This window comes from Salmo salar, chromosome ssa09 (assembly GCF_905237065.1).
Source record: "Salmo salar chromosome ssa09, Ssal_v3.1, whole genome shotgun sequence".
Classification (NCBI taxonomy): domain Eukaryota; kingdom Metazoa; phylum Chordata; class Actinopteri; order Salmoniformes; family Salmonidae; genus Salmo; species Salmo salar.
The window spans coordinates 121,394,650-121,413,782 of NC_059450.1; the positions used below are offsets into that span (position 1 = coordinate 121,394,650).

General features: G+C 43.6%; 1 protein-coding gene across 4 annotated transcripts in view; it reads right to left on the minus strand.

The window, feature by feature from the left end:
- Positions 1-19,133, minus strand: part of LOC106612637 (serine/threonine-protein kinase SIK3 homolog) — a 44,357-nt gene that overhangs the window by 10,974 nt on the left and 14,250 nt on the right. For 2 of the 4 annotated variants that reach the window (XM_014213990.2, XM_045724426.1), the window contains exons 2-16: positions 8,745-8,861; positions 8,462-8,525; positions 8,034-8,195; positions 7,785-7,909; positions 7,353-7,476; positions 7,118-7,236; positions 6,861-6,971; positions 6,604-6,738; positions 4,636-4,713; positions 3,819-3,928; positions 3,472-3,628; positions 3,204-3,353; positions 2,506-2,579; positions 1,904-2,038; positions 643-784 (exon numbers count right to left, since the gene is read on the minus strand). In XM_014213990.2, the coding sequence (XP_014069465.2) occupies positions 643-784; positions 1,904-2,038; positions 2,506-2,579; positions 3,204-3,353; positions 3,472-3,628; positions 3,819-3,928; positions 4,636-4,713; positions 6,604-6,738; positions 6,861-6,971; positions 7,118-7,236; positions 7,353-7,476; positions 7,785-7,909; positions 8,034-8,195; positions 8,462-8,525; positions 8,745-8,861 (1,803 nt within the window). The remainder of the gene's footprint in view (positions 1-642; positions 785-1,903; positions 2,039-2,505; positions 2,580-3,203; positions 3,354-3,471; positions 3,629-3,818; positions 3,929-4,635; positions 4,714-6,603; positions 6,739-6,860; positions 6,972-7,117; positions 7,237-7,352; positions 7,477-7,784; positions 7,910-8,033; positions 8,196-8,461; positions 8,526-8,744; positions 8,862-19,133) is intronic. The other 2 variants (XM_014213991.2, XM_045724427.1) reach the window with 1 other exon arrangement.

A 19,133-nucleotide genomic window follows, 5' to 3' on the forward strand; every position in this document is an offset into this window, starting at 1 on the left:
TCTTGGTCACCTCCCTGACCAAGGCCCTTCTCCCCCGATTGCTCAGTTTGGCTGGGCGGCCAGCTCTAGGAAGAGTCTTGGTGGTTCCAAACTTCTTCCATTTAAGAATAATGGAGGCCACTATGTTCTTGGGGACCTTCAATGGTGCAGACATTTTTTGTTACCCTTCCCCAGATCTGTGCCTCGACACAGTCCTGTCTCGGAATTCCTTCGACCTCATGGCTTGGTTTTTGTTCTGACATGCACTGTCAACTTTGGAGCTTATATAGACAGGTGTGTGCCTTTCCAAATCATGTCCAGTCAATTGAATTTACCACAGGTGGACTCAAATCAAGTTGTAAAAACATCTTAAGGATGATCAAAGTAAACAGGATGCACCTGAGCTCAATTTCACGTCTTATAGCAAAGGGACTGAATACTTAAGTAAATAAGGTATCTGTTTTCTATTTTTCATTCATTTGTAAAGATATGTGAAAATCTGTTTTCACTTAGTCATTATGAGGTGTAGTGTGTAGATTAACGAGGATTTGTGTTTATTTAATCCATTTTAGAATAAGGCTGTAATAACAAAATGTGGAAAAAGTCAAGGGGTCTGAATACTTCCCGAATGCACTGTATGTACCAGGTGGGGGTGTACAGTACCTGTTTGAGCTGCCTGATGAGGCTGCTGTTCTCCAGGTGGGTCTTAAAGGCCTGGATGGTGGTGGCCCCATCGGAGAAGCGCCTCACAGGGGAGAAACGCTCCATGGGCAAGTGCAGGGTGTTACAGTCCTTGTAGATGGACCTGGGGAGAAGCGCAGAGCCGCAAACAAACAGACACATAGACAGGAGCCAGACATACATAGAAATGGATACAGAGGTGAAGTCGCATACAGACAGAAAAATGAAAGAATGAAAAATCACATTTACATGAGCTCCTCTGGTCTCTCTGCATCATCATAATGTCAGCTGATCCTAGAACATTGAACAGAGGATCCACAGCAACACACAGCAGGACTGCGTCACTGTGTAGTCATACCCAGTCCAAACCAAGACCTGATCGACAAGGTCATTTGGAGAATCCAATACCTGATGCGTACTTCAGTTGCAGTCAAACAAGCAAAATAAATTCTATACCGAGAATAGCTAGCTAGAAAAATCGGAGAATAGCTAGGCTGACTCAAACTGGCTGTAGAACGAACAGCTTGGAATAATTCTAATAAAGATGTTTCTCCTAAACGGAACTGAACGTGTTCAGTCAGTATCAGAAGACCAGCCACATGTATCAAACGTCTCAGAGTGCTGATTTAGGATCAGTTTTGTCGGGTAAGATCACAATGAACGAGATTAGATGGGGAGCTGATCCTAGATTAGCACTCCTACTCTGAGACGCTTGATAATATCTGTCCTCAGCCAATGAGATGGCAACTTCTCCACAACCCAGACTGTCCAACGGCTGACCTGCAGCTCAGGAGAACTCGGAGCCCGGCGCAAGGCTCTGTTACCTAACCTACCCGTGGATCACTAGAAGTCCTCATGTCGTATGCTTCAAGCTGGTGACTGTCATAGTGTAACCTGCATGTTGCAATGGGGTCCAGGTCCCTGCTCCTGTGTGCTGGCTGGAGCCCATACATGCCGCCCCGGTGTGGACTTTCAGCTCATTATAGCGTGAGAATATGTGTCTCTGTGAATGTCTCCTAAGTTCCTGTGCCCCTTTGAATGCTGGGGCCCATGCATCCCCCCCCCAGTGAGGACTTTTGGCTCAGTGAAGGGGGTGTATGTGTGTCTGTGCGTCTTTAGTGCTTGTGTCCCTATCTCTAGGTACTGTCCCTGCTCCCTCGTTGCTGTGGGTCAGGGCTCATGCATGCCCCCCCTGTCCTGGGGCGGGGTGTCTGTCTGTCAGCCTCAGTGTGGGGCCCCTCACCGGCAGTGCTGCTCCGGGGCCCACCCCCTCTGCCGGGAGCCCTGGGGCCTCTGCGAGTCTGCCAGCGGCTCACCGCCGTGTGCCGTGCTCATGAGCGCGTGCGTCGTGTGCCGCTTGGAGCGGTTCGCCAAGTACCTGGGCCGCGGGGAGGGAGACAGGAAGCAGCACTGGTCAGCTCTCTGTCCTCATTGGGGGAGGGGGAAAACTCTCCCCCTTCCTTCAGGCAGGACGAATTACACATCAGATAACGCCCACAACCCCCCGTTCCAATTTGAGGATTGGATTGTTTGAGCAAGCTTAGTGTAAGCGAAGCCGTGGCGGGATAATTTGGCGGCATAATTTGAAATGAGAGAGAGAGATATTTTAAGAGGAGATTTAGAGAGGTAGATTTGGTAGAAGTTGGAGAGGAGTTGATTGATCGCCTTATGAAAGTCAGTTGCGTGATGAGAGGGGGGCACCGGAACAACAGTGGCCAGGTCCCCAGGTGGCAGAAAGCAGTGCTGCAGCCTACTTGCATCTCGACTCCCAGTAACCCTGGAACACCAGCGCTTCTACGGTCACGCTCCAAAGCCCCCCTGTCCCCGTCACCCTCCTAGGCTTACCTCTGCACCGCCTCCTGGTCGGGCTCCCCGTCAGAACCCTCCTCATCCACAGGAGCCACAGCCGGGATGGGGTGCTGCAAGAGGGAGGGAGAGGGAGAACGGGACAAGGAGAGAGAGAGAACATGATGAGGAAAAACAATGTTGGACAGTGACACTCTGAAAACAGGTGGGGGGTGTATAAAACCACTGTCACCTCAGTAGACAGAGCAGGTACATAGGCACTGACAGAGCAGGTACATAGGCACTGACAGAGCAGGTACATAGGCACTGACAGAGTACATGGCATATTAGACTGGACTAGACAAAAACTATACTCTTAAGTGACCTGGGCTTAAATGCTATTTAGGATATCTCAATAACTGTCAAAGGCATTTGGAAGTACTTTTTAAAAAAGTAGTTGAATATTGGGATGTATTTGGAAATACACTGGGAAAGTAATGGCATGTATTTGAAAATACTCAAATACACAGTGTATTTTCAAATAAATACTCCCATGAACCCAGTATTTATATTATATTTATATTTTCAAATAGTTGGCATTTAATAGGAAATTATTTGAAAATAGTTGATTCCGACTACATTATTTATTTATATTTACATTATACACAGAAAATAAGTATTTAAATAAGAAATACACATGCATTTGAATCCAGTTCAACACACACACACACACAAACATTGGGAGGGCAGGAACTCACAGGGTTGGCGACCAGAGGGGACTGTCCCCGTGGCCTCTTCAGTAGCTGGGCGTGCAGCTGGATGTTGGCCCCACCATCCGAGGCCCTGCGGCCCAGGGGTCCCATGCCATTCAGCAGCTGCAGGGTAGGGGGCTGCAGCAGGGACTGCTCCTGGAGGGACAGTGAGCGGGAGGGACATCAGTTTGGCCCACACATATATAAATATACATGGACTATATAACTATACTCTGTCATACCACACACACACACACACTTTCTGATCCCTCACCTTGTATTCCAGCTGCTGTGTGGGCTGCAGGTGTGGGTTCTGGGTGGGCATCAGTGTGTGCATGTGGCCCATGGTGGGGGGCATAGGGAAGGGGGGCTGGGGGGCCACACGGGGGAACCCAGGGGGCAGCTTCTGCAGCTCCTCCTGCATCTCCGTCCTGATAGAGAACACAGTCAGCAAGGAGATGCAAGCACACATGTACACACATGTACACACATGTAACACACACACACACACACACACACACACACACACACACACACACACACACACACACACACACACACACAGATAAAAGACGGCCAGACAAACGGCCAGACAGACAGGAGACAAGGTGAATACAGTACCTGGGGTCTGGGACGCCCACCGTGTGACGCCTCATGGACAGGTAGCGAGCCATGGCCTCTGGAGACGGCTCCTCTGCATCATCACTGTCCAGGGCCATGTTTCCGTCCGGCTACACAGCAAAGGACAAACAATATCTGTATGTGTAACAATGCATTCGTTTCTGCATTTGTGTATGTGGTACGCCAGTGTGTATCTGAGTAATTCAGAGTTGGATATATGTGAATCACAGGGTTATATTAATGTAGGATCCCACAAAACAACACAATTGCTGTGCAGTCTAGATAAAAAGTTCTTAAATTCCTACTTAAGAAGGCCCAGTGCAGTTTTATATATTTCCACATTATGAGGTTGGAATAATACTGTGAAATTGTGAAAATTATGATAATGTCCTTTTAGTGTAATAGCTGTTTGAAAAGAACGCCTGAAATTTCTGCCTGTTTAGGTGGGATGGAGTTCTGGCCTGCCTGGTAAATTACCTAATAGACCAATAAGATAGAGAGTCCCAAACGTCACTGCCAACAACAGCTAGTTTAGACCACAGTCTCAGCAAAATTCTTGCTTGAGAAATTGCTCTTTGCTAAAAAAGCTATTTTTGTTTCTTTTTGACCGTTTAATTGAAAACAATCGCAGTACAGTACTTAAATTGTTACCCAGAAATTATTTTGTATCGAGATAAAAAAACATCTGTCTTGGACTTTAAAGAAGTGTGCCAGGAGGCTAAGCTTAAAGCGATCATAGCAAACAGGCCACCATGTCAGTGTCACTAGAGCAGCTGCATTGCAGGATTGTGAAATGGATGTGGGTGGACTCACTAACCTCAACGATCTGGTTCTCTGGGTTGATCAACTGGACGTGAGGGACATTCATGCTAACGGGATTACCCTGCTGATCCGTCTGCAGGAAAAAGACATGCGAACACACAAACACACAGCTAAGGTCACTCAATGATCAACCTGATTGGCTAGCAATCTGCTCTGGCCTGCTGATAGGGGGATGTGGGTCACTCCGTTCACCTCAACGTAACGGATGGTTTGAGCATGGTGAAGTTAATTACACTTTGGATGGTGTATCAATACACCTAGTCACTTCAAAGATACAGGTATCCTTCCTAACTCAGTTGTCGGAGAGGAAGGAAACCTCTAAGGGATTTCACCATGATGCCAATGGTGACTTTAAAACAGTTACAGAGTTTAATGGTTGTGATAGGAGAAAGCTGAGGATGGATCAACAGTGTAGTTACTCCAAAATACTAACCTAACTGACAGTGAAAAGAAGGTAGCCTGTGCAGAGTAAAATATTCCAAAACATGTATCGTATTTGCAACAAGGCACTAAAGTAATACTGCAAAACATGTGGCAAAGCAATTCACCTTTTGTCCTGAATACAAAGTGTTATGTTTAGGGAAAATCCAATACAACACATTACTAAGTATCACTCTGCACATTTTCATGCATAGTGTTGGCTGCATCATGTTATGGGCATGCTTGTATTCGTAAAGGACTGGGGATAAAAAAAAAAAGAACATTGAAAAAAAAAAAAAGGAAAAAAAGAATGGAGCTAAGCACAGGCAAAATCCTAGAGTAAAACCTGGTTCAGTCTGCTTTCCACCAGACACTACAAATTCACCTTTCAGCAGGATAATAACCTAAAACACAAGGCCAAATCTACACTGGAGTTGCTTACCAAGTGAATGTTCCTGAGTGGTCGAGTTACAGTTTTGACAGATCTGCATGAAAACCTATGGCAAGACCTGAAAACGGTTGTCTAGCAATGATCATTAGCCAATGTGACAGAGCTTGAGGATTTTTTTTAGGAATAAATGGGAAAATGTTGCACTATCCAGGTGTCAGGTGTGGAAAGCTCTTAATGATTTACCCAGAATTATGAGATTTTGGAAATGAAGGCAGCCCTTCTACTTACCCAGAGTCAGATTAATTCATGGATATGGATTTTGGGCAACGATTTCGAAACCTTTGCCCTAAACCAGATTAAATGGCCGGAGGTCTTTGGCGCCCATATCTGCCACCCTATCGTAGTACCGGCAATCCTCCTCTTCACCTCAGATGGCACAGGTTTAGTTAAATAGGCAAACAATTGGGCTTGACCGGTAACGTTGTCGGTAGTAAAGCAGCTAATGGTTGCCATTTGATTAAACCGCAGTATTTTATTTGTATTTTTCTAACCTTTAACTAGGCAAGTCAGTTAAGAAATGATTTACAATGACGGCCTACACCGGCCAAACCCGGACGACGCTTGGCCAATTGTGCGCTGCCCTATGGGACTCCCAATCACGGCTGGTGGTGATACAGCCTGGAATCGAACCAGGGTGTCTCCAGTGACGCCTCAAGCACTGAGATGCAGTGCCTTAGACCCCTGCGCCATTTGGGAGCCCAAGCTTTCTACTCAGTTCCTTCGTTGTCAAAGACAACTATCAAATTTCGCTAAAACATCGCGCTTTCCTTTGAATGGCTCTGATGTTAGTGACGTGTCCTTGGCTGCAACGAGACGTTTCCATTCCTCTCTTGTAGGCTTCATCATTCACTGAAGTACAAAGGCATCTGAGGTAAAGTAGTGACTACTGGAGAAAGGTGCGAGAGTGAACCGACGGAAGGGGGAGGGGAGAACTACATTAGGCCAGTTTGCTCCACACATTATATACTTCTAACCCCCAAAAAGACAGCTAATTGTATAACTAAACCATGATATGGTATCCGTTCCATATAATCTTAGTAACCAACCAAATCAGATTCCTTAGAATCTGTAGATCCGAGGGGCAAAGGCTACCTGTACAGCGTTGAGAGGGTAGCCAATGGGGCGGGGCGTGGGTGGGGCCACGCGCAGGGTCTTGTGTTTCTTCAGGCGGTCAGAGAGCAGGCTGTAGATGGCGCTGTAGTGATCGTACGCATCAGTATGCAGAGACTGGAGAGAACGGGCGAAAGAGGGGTGAAACAAGAAAACCGTTAGCCAATGGCATTTCATATGCACAACAGCGTTTGTCTACTGCAACAATATTGTGTCTAGTGTGTGTGTGTTGGTCCCACTTGGAGTGTGCGCTCGCGGTCCAGTCCCATCTCAGACATGGCCATCAGCACCTGCTCGTTGATGAGCTCTGTCTCCCGCTCAGACTTCACCTGCTCACATTCCACTATCAACTGAGAGAGAGAGACAGAGACAGAAAATCCATTAAAACGTTGGGTCCATTCTTCATTGAGTCCATTGAAATCAAAGACAATGGGTCAGAGCAGTCTTGCCAGATCATCCAAAAGCAGCTCGATGGACCCAGAGGTCGGGAACTCACCCTCTCAAACTCTGGGTCGGGGTCTCCCTGCTTCATCCACTTGTTCTTACAGATCTGCTCCATGGAGAGGCGTCTACTGGGCTCCAGCACCAGCATGTGTCGGATCAGGTACTCACAGTCTGTCAGACAGAACATGGCGTCAGAAGAGCAACACACCTCACAGCAGCCAGTCAGACCCCGTAGAAGACACCATTGTTTCAACTTGCAAGGTCCTAGTGCTGGCATCGGGTCTCACCTGTGGACATGAAGAAGGGGATGCGGAACTTCCCGCTCAGCACCCGGGCCCTCAGGTTCTGGAGGGTGCTGCCGTCAAACGGCAAGGCACCACACACCAGAACATACAGCACCACGCCCAAACTCTACACAGAGAATGAGAGAGAGAGAGAGAGAGAGAGAGAGAGAGAGAGAGAAAGAGGATGAGGAGGAGTAATCCCTCATAGGTGAGATTCTCCACCCTTTTCCAAAAGTGGGCATAGACACATTCCCTGTCTTGGATTTGAAAGCACTGGATTGGGGGTGTAAGTATGGGCTGGAAGGAATGTCGACCGTTGTTAAATCTATGCCGGGAAGTGTGAATTGGGACATAGCCATGGTCCAGTGTAGGCTATGAGGAGTAGCTGTGGTTGTTTCTTATAGGAACTAGGATTACTAAGACTAGGACACTGACCCAGATGTCCACTTTGGGTCCATCGTACTCCTTCCCTTCGAAGAGCTCTGGGGCAGCATAGGGAGGACTCCCACACCAGGTCTTTAGTAGCTGGCCTCTGGAGAACAGGTTACTGAAGCCAAAGTCTACCATGGACAGAGAGAAAGAGAGAGAAAAAAAAAGAAGGGAGATAAGCGAGGGGAAAAAATCAACCTTCTCTTTCTGTGATCTACCCCAACACACTCCTAGAATTCAAGTGAAAAACTATACCTGCAATCTTGATGTTGAGGTTGTGGTCCAGGAGCAGGTTTTCGGCCTTCAGGTCTCGGTGGACGATGTTGCGGCAGTGGCAGAAGTGGACGGCCGCCACGATCTGCTTGAACTTCCGCCGCGCGTCCTTCTCCGCCATCCTGCCGTGGGCCACCAGGTGGTCTGAACACAGACAGGTGAGAGGCCAAAGTTCAAATTCAGTTAATTTGCCTTTTACAGGGGTTTTGCTTTGCATTTCCCCGAGCTCCACCAATTCACATCCCATTGAAACAATGACGTCAAACCCAGGATCACAGACAAACAGACAGTCACTAGTCAGAGCCATTGACATAGGTAGTAAACCATACAATTGTGCACAAGTGGAGAGGTCAAATGTGACTATGTGAGCATACAAAAAGACAATGGCTCACTACAAAAGACATACTTACCAAAAATCTCCCCGCCACTGGCATACTCTGTTACCAGGTAGATCATCCTCTCGGTCTCCATTACCTGATGACAGACAGACATTCACATTGACAATATAACAGCTGCAGTCAACATCACCAAACACACGGCATCAGCAGTGTGGATCCGGTTTAGGGTGAAGTTGCCTGTAGACACTGATCTTGGGTCCGATTTGCATTCACCATACAAACAGTTAAGGTTATGGTTGGGGATCCTAGATCTGTACTTAGGGCAAACTCCAACCGGAAGCTGTGATCTACTGACCTGGTAGAGACGAATGATGTGGGGGTGCCTCAGCATCTTCATGATCTGCACCTCCCTGAAGATCTTCTTCAGGTTCTCATCGTCCAGCTGGGTCTTGTCCACTATTTTGATGGCCACCTGAACAGAGAGAGAAAGACAATGGAGTGGGAGTTAGTACAAGATATCTATTGAACCATTTCAAGCGAACCAAAACCATTTGAGCAAAATGACTCATCAATGAGTGACCATACTCGACTCATCAACAGGAAGTCAAAGTCAGAGCACTGATCAGGGACACAGTGGCACCCTATTCCCTATTTACTGCACTAAAGGTAGTGCACTGTATAGGTAATAGGGTGCCATTTGGAACTCAGCCTGAGTATTCATATCAGACAATCAGTTACTTCCTTTGGCTGATTGTCAGATGCACAGAAACACCAGTACTGAGACAAAGAAAACAAAGATTCCCACCTCTCTCATCTCACACCATCCGCAAAAGCCAGGGAATTTTCCTTATAGGTTCTAGGAATTAGCCTAACATGTTCATCATATAATAAATAAGACATGGATTTTATAAATAGCCTAGTGCCTGTCAAAGACCCAACAAGGGGCGTGCGCCTACAACTAAGCTGAGCCCCCCAGCTAACCTGACATTGACAACGCTTCAGGTGTCAGAGACCTTAGGGGAGGGGTTAACTAACATAATGGCACTGAAATAACAGGTCAGCATATACAATCCAGGCGTGTCAAACTCAATTCCTTGAGGGCTACAGTGCCTTCAGAAAGTATTCACACCCCTTGACTTTTTCCACATTTTGTTTTGTTACAGCCTGAATTTAAATTGAATTAAATACCCCACAATGTCAAAGTGGAATTATGTTTTTCAAAATTAATAAGAAATGAAATACGAAATGTCTTGAGTCAATAAGTATTCCACCACTTTGTTCTGGCAAGCCTGAATAAGTTCAGAAATAATGTCCTCATCAATGCACATAATAAGTTCAATGGACTCACTCTTTGTGCAACATGATTTTTTAATGACTACCTCATCTCTGTACCCCACACATACAGATAATTGTAAGGTCCCTCAGTCGAGCAGTGAATTTCAAACACAGATTCAACCACAAAGACCAGGGAGGTTTTCCAATGCCTCACAAAGAATGGCACCTAATTGGTAGATGGGTAATATATATATATATATATATATATATATATATATATATTTTTTTTTTTTAAAGCAGACATTGAATATCCATTTGAGCATGGTGAAGTTATTAATTACACTTTGGATGGTGTACCAATACACCCAGTTACCACAAAGATACAGGTGTCCTTCCCAACTCAGTTGCCGGAGAGGAAACCGCTCAGGGATTTCACCATGAGGTCAATGGTGACTTTAAAACAGTTTGAGTTTAATGGCTATGATAGGAGAAAACTGAGGCCGGATCAACAACATTGTAGTTAGTCCACAATACTAACCTAATTGACAGAGTGAAAAGAAAGAAGCCTGTACAGAATAACAAATATTCCAAAACATGCATCCTGTTTGCAATAAGGTACTACAATCCATCTGTCTGCCTATTTCAAGACGAGGGTGCAGTCAGATACCCAATGGGTTGGGCGATTCGTTTCTCATCAATAATCTTGAAAAAAATATATACCTAACTGGAAATCAACCAATTCCCCATCGTTGACACAATGGAAAGGTCAAATGCTTTATTATCTAAATGTTGAAAGTGCGTGTGGGCGACAGAGAGAAACAACATGGTGCCTTGTGGTGGAGAGTGTTACTGGCACTGGAGATGGTGCTGTGATCAGGTGGTTCTGGGCAGGGTTGATGTGGATGTTTGTATGTGTAGGTTTTGTATTGTTAAAAAATAAAAATAAAAATGTGAAAAAAAAGTAATACTGAAAAAAAAAAATAACATTTCACAGCAATTCCATTTTTGTCCTGAATACAAAACATGATGTTTGGGGCAAATCCAATACACACACATTACTGAGTACCACTCTCCAAATTTCCAAGCATAGTGGTGGCTGCATCATGTTATGGGTATGCTTGTAATCGTTAACTTCACTAGGGTGGGGGCAGCATTCAAAATTTTGGATGAAAAGCGTGCCCAAATTAAACTGCCTGCTACTCAGGCCCAGAAGCTAGGATATGCATATACTTGGTAGATTTGGATAGAAAACACTCTAAAGTTTCCAAAACGGTTAAAATAATGTCTGTGAGTAAACTGATATGGCATGCAAAAACCTGAGGAAAATCCATCCAGGAAGTACTATTAATTTGAAAGGCTGTTTTTCCATTGAAAGCCCATCCACCATGCAAAGACTTAGGACCCAGTTCACGATCTCTGTGGCTTCTTCTACATGTGGTTAGTCTTTAGGCATTGTTTCAGGCTTTTACTCAAAAAAATGAGGATGATACAGCACTTTCAATGAGTGGACAGTGGAAATTTCCAGACATGAGTCCAGCACGTGATCGGGAGCACGCCTTTCTTGTTTCTCCTTTTCTATTGACGAAGCTTTTGTCCGGTTGAAATATTGATTATTTATGACAAAAACAACCTGAGGATTGATTTTAAACATCGTTTGACATGTTTCTACGAACTTTTATTGTACTTTTTTGACAATTTGGTCTGGATGTTGAGATCGCGCTTTGTGCCTTTGGATTACTGAACTAAACGCACCAACAAAACTGAGGTTTTTGGACAAAAAGAGGGACATTATCGAACAAAACGAACATTTATTGTGTAACATGGAGTCCTGGGAGTGCCACCAGATGAAGATCATCAAAGGGTAGTGATTCATTTAATCGCTATTTCTGACTTTTGTGAGTCCTCTCCTTGGCTGGAAAATGTATGTATGGTTTCTTGTGGCTAGGCACTGTCCTAACATAATCGCATGGTGTGCTTTCACCGTAAAGCCTTTTTGAAATCGGACACTGTGGTTGGATTAACAAGAAGTTTATCTTTAAAATGGTGTATAATACTTGTATGTTTGAGGAATTTTAATTATGGGATTTCTGTTGTTTGAATTTGGCGCCCTGCAATTTCACTGGCTGTCGTCCCAATGATACCAGAGAGGTTAAGAACTGGGGATTTTTTCGGGATAAAAAATAAACAGAATGGAGCTAAGCACAGGCAAAATTCTACAGGAAAACCTGGTTCAGTCTGCTTTCCACCAGACACTGGGAGATGAATTCACCTTAATCTCAGCTCGTTACCTGTATAAAAGACACATGGGAGCCAGAAATCTTTCTGATTGAGAGGGGGTCAAATACTTATTTCCCTCATTAAAATGCAAATCAATTTATAACATTTTTGACATGCGTTTTTCTGGATTTTTTTGTTGTTATTCTGTCTCTCACTGTTCAAATAAACCTACCATTAAAATTATAGACTGATCATTTCTTTGTCAGTGGCAAACGTACAAAATCAGCAGGGGATCAAATACATTTACATACAGTGAGGGAAAAAAGTATTTAATTTTCAATACATTTGAAAACAATTCTAAAAACATATTTCCACTTTGTCCTTATAGGGTATTGTGTATAGCTGGGTGAGAATATGTTTTTATCCATTTTGAATTCAGGCTGTAATGTGGAATAAGTCAAGGAGTATGAATACATTTTGTTGTGTTACAGCCTGAATTCAAAATGGATAAAAACATATTCTCACCCATCTACACACAATACCCTATAATGACAAAGTGGAAATATGTTTTTAGAATTGTTTTCAAATGTATTGAAAATTAAATACACTCCATGTGTTTGCTTGTTTTTGTTATTTCCTTTTGTGTCTAATGAAGACCTAGACAACCAGGTGAGGGGTTCCTAACTAATCAATTACCTTAAATGTATCGATCAAGTACAAGGGAGGTGGGAAACCTCGCAAACACACGTCCCTCCAGCAATTGAGTTTGACACCTTGCTGATCAAATCAATTCTGACGGTGCTATCTTTTACCACTAACTGTGACGTGTCAGCTCCACGTCAGGTTTTAGTCTAATGAATAAATTAGCCTAACAGTGTAATGCGATGGTCTGTCGAGAATGAGACCAAAACCTGCTCTCACACGTGCCTAAACATCCTTGTGAGCTGGCTTCACATTCTGGGAATAGTGGTCATTTCTGATGCTACTCTTCCCCCTCTCTGTTCTTGGCCGAGATAATAGAATGGGGCCATCTGAGAGCAAGCTGCGGGCCCATTTCCAGCTAGCGGACAGGAAAAGGAAGAGCCAGGCACACGGTGTTCTAGCACCCCTCCACCCCATTGTGGGTACGAGGCCCAGCATCTGGAGCAGGGACACACTTGAAAAACACACACACAATACACACATTGAACACCACACACACAAATGAACACCACACACACATACAGAATGACCACCACACTAAACACACACAGAATAACCACCACACTACACACACAGTGAACACCACACACAGAATGACAACCACACACTACACATACACAGAATGAACACCAAACACAGAATGACACACACACACACACACACACACACACACACACACACAGAATGAACACCACACACACACACAAACTGGTATTACACAGTAAAAACAGAAGAGTCCAAATGAGGGAAAAAGGTCATGAGGCATTGAGTTCACACTCCCGGTCTCACGCCACAAACCCAAATACTTTGGGAACATCAAGTCTCTCTCCATGCAAATGGACTCAAAATAAGGAAATCGGGCCGAAATCAAAACTGGAAGAGAGAGCTATGCTGGCCTATAAAAGCTGGCGCCTGCAGGATGTTTGAGAGAACATCATTTGGCAAGCCTCATAAGCTGAGCACAAATAGAGGAGTTTGGACACACTATCATAATGACTAGCGCAACTCATTTCCTCACACACTCAATTCAATAGCCAGATGTAGTTGGAACTACTGGCTGGTTCTTGAGATGTACAGTTATAGTTACAGTAATCTACTTGGAGGGGTGACGTGTCTGGCCTGCATTACTTTGGAATTTTCCACTGAAAGATATGGACACAGAAGAGAGCCAGTTAAGCTGAAGTGTCACATAGCCCCCGCGATCACAAGACTGTTGACCTACCCATAGCACTCCGCCACTGCTGAGACTTAGCAACCAGGAACAAAATGAACAGGAGAGAGAAATAGGCCTACAACACCACCAGATTATTTGGGGCAAGGCACTCTAAAACAACACGACTGTGCTGCTGACAAATACACCAACGGAATGCGGACAAGAGGACTTTTCAAGTTTCATATACAAATGACGACTTTGTCATCATGAAATTCCTTTCATGCTTTATATAACAGCGTATGACCGTGGAGAGCTCAGAGAGTCGAATATGAAAAACAAAAACAAAAATCTGGATATCAAAGACGGAATACAAATGATGAATAAAAAGTTATAATAAAACAAGGAGGTTAACACAAACTAAATGAAACAGACTGGTTTTGTGGATTTAACCTTACCTATAATAATATCATGTGGGATACATGTCACATATCAGTTTGCAAACAACGTAAAAAAAACATACACTACCGTTCAAAAGTTTGGGGTCACTCAGAAATGTCCTTGTTTTCCAGGAAGACATACATGAAATGAGTTGCAAAATGAATAGGAAATATAGTCAAGACGTTGACAAGGTTATAAATAATGATTTTTAATTGAAATAATAAGTGTCCTTCAAACTTTGCTTTCGTCAAAGAATCCATTTGCAGCAATTACAGTCTTGCAGACCTTTGGCATTCTAGTTGTCAATTTGTTGAGGTAATCTTAAGAGATTTCACCCCATTCTTCCTGAAGCACCTCCCACAAGTTGGATAGGCTTGATGAGCACTTCTTACGTACCATACGGTCAAGCTGCTCCCACATCAGCTCAATAGGGTTGAGATCCGGTGACTGTGCTGGCCACTCCATTACAGACAGAATACCAGCTGACTGCTTCTTCCCCAAATAGTTATTGCATAGTGTGGAGCTGTGCTTTGGGTCATTGTCCTGTTGTAGGAGGAAATTGGCTCCAATTAAGCGCCGTCCACAGGGTATGGCATGGCGTTGCAAAATGGAGTGATAGCCTTCCTTCTTAAGGATCCCTTTTACCCTGTACAAATCTCCCACTTTACCACCACCAAAACACTTCCAGACCATCACATTGCCTCCACCATGCTTGACAGATGGCGTCAAGCACTCCAGCACATTTTTTTCTGAGTCTCACGAATGTTCTTCTTTGTAATCCGAACACCTCAAACGTACATTTGTCTGTCCATAACAGTTTTTTCCAATCTTTCTCTGTCCAGTGTCTGTGTTATTTTGCCCATCTTAATCTTTTCTTTTATTGGCCAGTCTGAGATATGGCTTTTTCTTTGCAACTCTGAAGCCAGCATCCGGGAGTCGCCTCTTCACTGTTGACGTTGATACTGCTGTTTTTCGGGTATTATTTAATGAAGCTGCCAGTTGAGGACTTGTGAAGCATCTGTTTCTCAAACTAGACACTCTAATGTACTTGTCCTCTTGCTCAGTTGTGCACCGGGGCCTCCCACTCCTCATTCTATTCTGGTTAGAGCCAGTTTGCGCTGTTCTGTGAAGGGAGTAGTACACAGCGTTGTATGAGATCTTCAGTTTCTTGGCAATTTCTCGCATGGAATAGCCTTAATTTCTCAGAACAAGAATAGACTGAGTTTCAGAAGAAAATTCTTTGTTTCTGGCCATTTTGAGCCCTCAAATGCTGATGCACCAGATTCTCAACTAGTCTGAAGGCAAGTTTTATTGCTTCTTTAATTAGCACAACAGTTTTCAGCTGTGCTAACAATTGCAAAAGGGTTTTCTAATGATCAACTAACCTTTTAAAATTATAAACTTGGATTAGCTAACACAACGTGCCATTGGAACACAGGAGTGATGGTTGCTGATAATGGGCCTCTGTATGCCTATGTAGATATTCCATAAAAAATCTGCCATTACCAGCTACAATAGTAATTTACAACATTAACAATATCTACACTGTATTTCTGATCAATTTTATGTTATTTTAATGGACAAAAACAAGGACATTTCTAAGTGTGCCCAAAACTTTTGAACGGTTGTGTATATATAATTGAGTTAATAAAGCCGCATACAAACAGGCAGCTCCAAAAGGCAGGTGTTTCAGCCTAGCTCAGTGCTTTCTGTGGTGGTGGGGCAGGCCAGCTGAAAATGGGAGCATTGCACCGTGATTGGCTCAGTGTTCTGTCACTCATGGGGACACTACGTCACCCGCCTTAAGTAAGGGTAGACATCAAGAATGTGAGCCCTTTGGCTTCTGCTATAGACTTAGATTATTAGTGCTCTTCCAAGAAAGCTCAAGGTCATTGGCCACAGATAAAATGACATCAAATCACATATATCTACAGTAGCTTTGATTGGACTGATCATGTGAACATCTTACTTTCAAAGTCTTAGCTAGCAGTCATCATCAAGTCGACAATCTACTGGCAAATCCTTTTTAATCCTTGTCAAATTAAGAGAAATAATGAAGAGAAATTATAGATAAAACATGTCGGTGCTCATCTGCCATAAAGATTACCCAACAAGTTGGAAATCGCAAATTCAACAATGAGTCGTTTGGAAGGAATCTGCAAGCGTTGCAAAGAAACCACTAACGTTAGCCTGCTATTCAATGGAATGGCTGTTTTTCTTTTCCAAGAGTTCCCACCATATATCCAGAGAATGCCAGACTTTGATGAAAGTTTGAAGACAAAATTTGCCCTCAAAGGACCACTGTGCCACCTTCACAAGGTGAGTCCAAAAATGTATTGTATTCCGCTACATAAATAATGTAATATGCAAGGGAGAAATGTATACTGTAGCTAAGAAAGTAATACTAAGTGTATGTTGTGTAGTAAGCTGTTAGTAGCCCATGTGCCTCACCCTAATAATATGGTCTATTTTCACCAACGCGGTATTGTAAACACATACGTGGCCCAGTGTGTGCTTGTTTGACTACTGTTTTGTACAGCTTTGACAGAGCTACTGATAGTAGGTGGCAGGGGCGGAAATCCCGGGGGGATGGGGGAGACACGACCCCCCCATCCTGGGAAAAATATGATTTGTCCCCCCCAATATATCACTGAAACATAACTATGTAATTTAAATAATATTAATAATACGCAATGAAAGCAATTGTGCTGATTATAGACACTTAATAGCGCGTTTTTAAGTTTCAAAAGATTGCGACCCCCCCCGCCCTTTGCCTCACAATGGTTTGATCCAATGCCAGTTCCTTAGCTTGCTACGTAACTGCCGTGAGGTTCATCCAGTCAATCGGGCACACACACACTAGCTGTATATGCAGAGCTAGCGCGCAAATATTAACTATTAAGCTAGCTAGTACCTATTCCATTTATGTGGCGTCGTCAAAGATGGAATCAGCATGTAAGTTAGTGCTTCAAAGTCCCTGTGATAAGGTTAGCGATAAACTGAAGTCCAAACTGAACAGAACTACACTCTCATCGACCATTGTCTTAAATATATTTAATGGTCTCGTTGCAAAAGCTAAATTGTCGCAAGGGAACTTTTATTTATTTATTTTATTTCACCTTTATTTAACCCGGGTAGCAAAGATTATAGCAAACACCACTGAAACTGAATTGGTGGCTCGCTAGCTTTGCAAATTCAGCTATTGTTGGAAGCCAGCCAATATGAAACAAACTATTAAAATTACAAAAGGTTGCAGCATATGTTGTATAAATGGTGAACTCATACAGCTGTCAACTCTTGTCATTTTAATCCGTTTCACATTTGCTAGCTACCTTTTAGATCGAAGCCCAAATAGAATGATGAAAGATAAGATGATAGAAGCCCATCTCCTACTGTAAATAACCTACACACTGTGTGTGTAGCCAGCCAGGTAGAAAAATGGCAGAAAAATAAAAGACGGACATCAGAGTATTTTTCAATACACCAAAACGCATAGTAAGAACCCTAGTAGCCTAATATCTCAGACTAGTTGATAAAATGTTCATAAGAAAGAAATGAAATTCTAATGGAAATGTTTTTCAATGATGTCATTAGGCAGAGCAGGCAACAGATGGCACAGAGACAGCAGAGTTGGGGACAGATATGCAGGGACAGACTGGCAGAGACAGGGAGTCTCAGGTAAGTTTGTTGAGTCTTTGTTTGGCAACATTATGAAAGGTTCTCAATTTTTTTGACTTGTAAAATAGGAACATAATTGGAAAATGCCATGGATACCCCCACTCTCAACTTAAACTGGTGACTGAACTAAGATTTGTTAAAGGCAATGGTATTGCTGTTGTGATTAGTTGTGTAGTTTTGGGTACCGGTAGTTAGGAGTACGGCAAACACCTTATTTCTTTGGTTCCTCAATATACATTTACCATATTACAATGTAGGCTATGTGTTACAGCACTACTTTTGGTGTCCCCCTCAGGAATTGCTCTTGAGAAAATGTCATGTAATTGTCCCCTCCAAAGTGGATATCAGATTTTCGCCCCTGGTAGGTGGTGATGCTTGGCATGCACATGCAAACTCAGCACACACAACATTCTATAATAGAAGTGTTGGGACTCCGCTGTTGGGACTCCGCTGTTCGGACAGCTTTATGTAGGCCCTAACAGTTTGTGGGCACCGTTTGTCACCGTTATAGTATAATTAATGTATTGTTTAGTGGCTTTGCTGGAATGCATCCAACATTTTTCCTTTTTTGCCCCACCAAGATTTACATGCTAAAAATCGCTACTGGGGATACCAATAAGTAGGATAACAGCAACGTTCACCCAAAACTGTGCACGTGGCACGTGCAGTAGCCCCGAGACTGCCGCCCAGCTCCCGGGCAGAAATATCAGCCCACAGAGAGAAGCATGAGTTTGAACTTCACTCAACTTTCTAGAGCAGTGGTCACCAACTTGTCGATCGCAAACATTTCCGTAAAAAATCCAGCAATAAAGACTTGTGTTCCTATTTTTTATTTGTCGTCTCCGGCAGTTGACGGTAGGTGCATCCGATTCAGCTGCCCTGCGTACCGGGTAGGTGAACCGTTTCCATTTTGAACCATTTCATGTCTCTGAAGGTACAAACGCTGTCTTCCCGGTGGGCCCTGAGAGCAAATCATGTGCACTATAGGCCTACCGCTGGCCAATCGGGTGGCTCAGATGACCCTGTCTGCAGTGACGTGGCAGGTATAAAAGAAAGCTACAGAAAAGTTAAGACATATTTCAAAACGTTTAAAACCGTGAATAGAGAGAGACTGTCAACGACTATAGCAACGAGATGCTGTTTTTATGACTGAGTTCATGTTTCAGTTCTTACTTAGCACTGTCAACACTTTAAATTCAACACTTTTATAAGCCATAAAATGAGCATTCTTCCCATTTCCACTCGGCGCTACAAACAAGCACTGCAGCAGTAATGAATAAG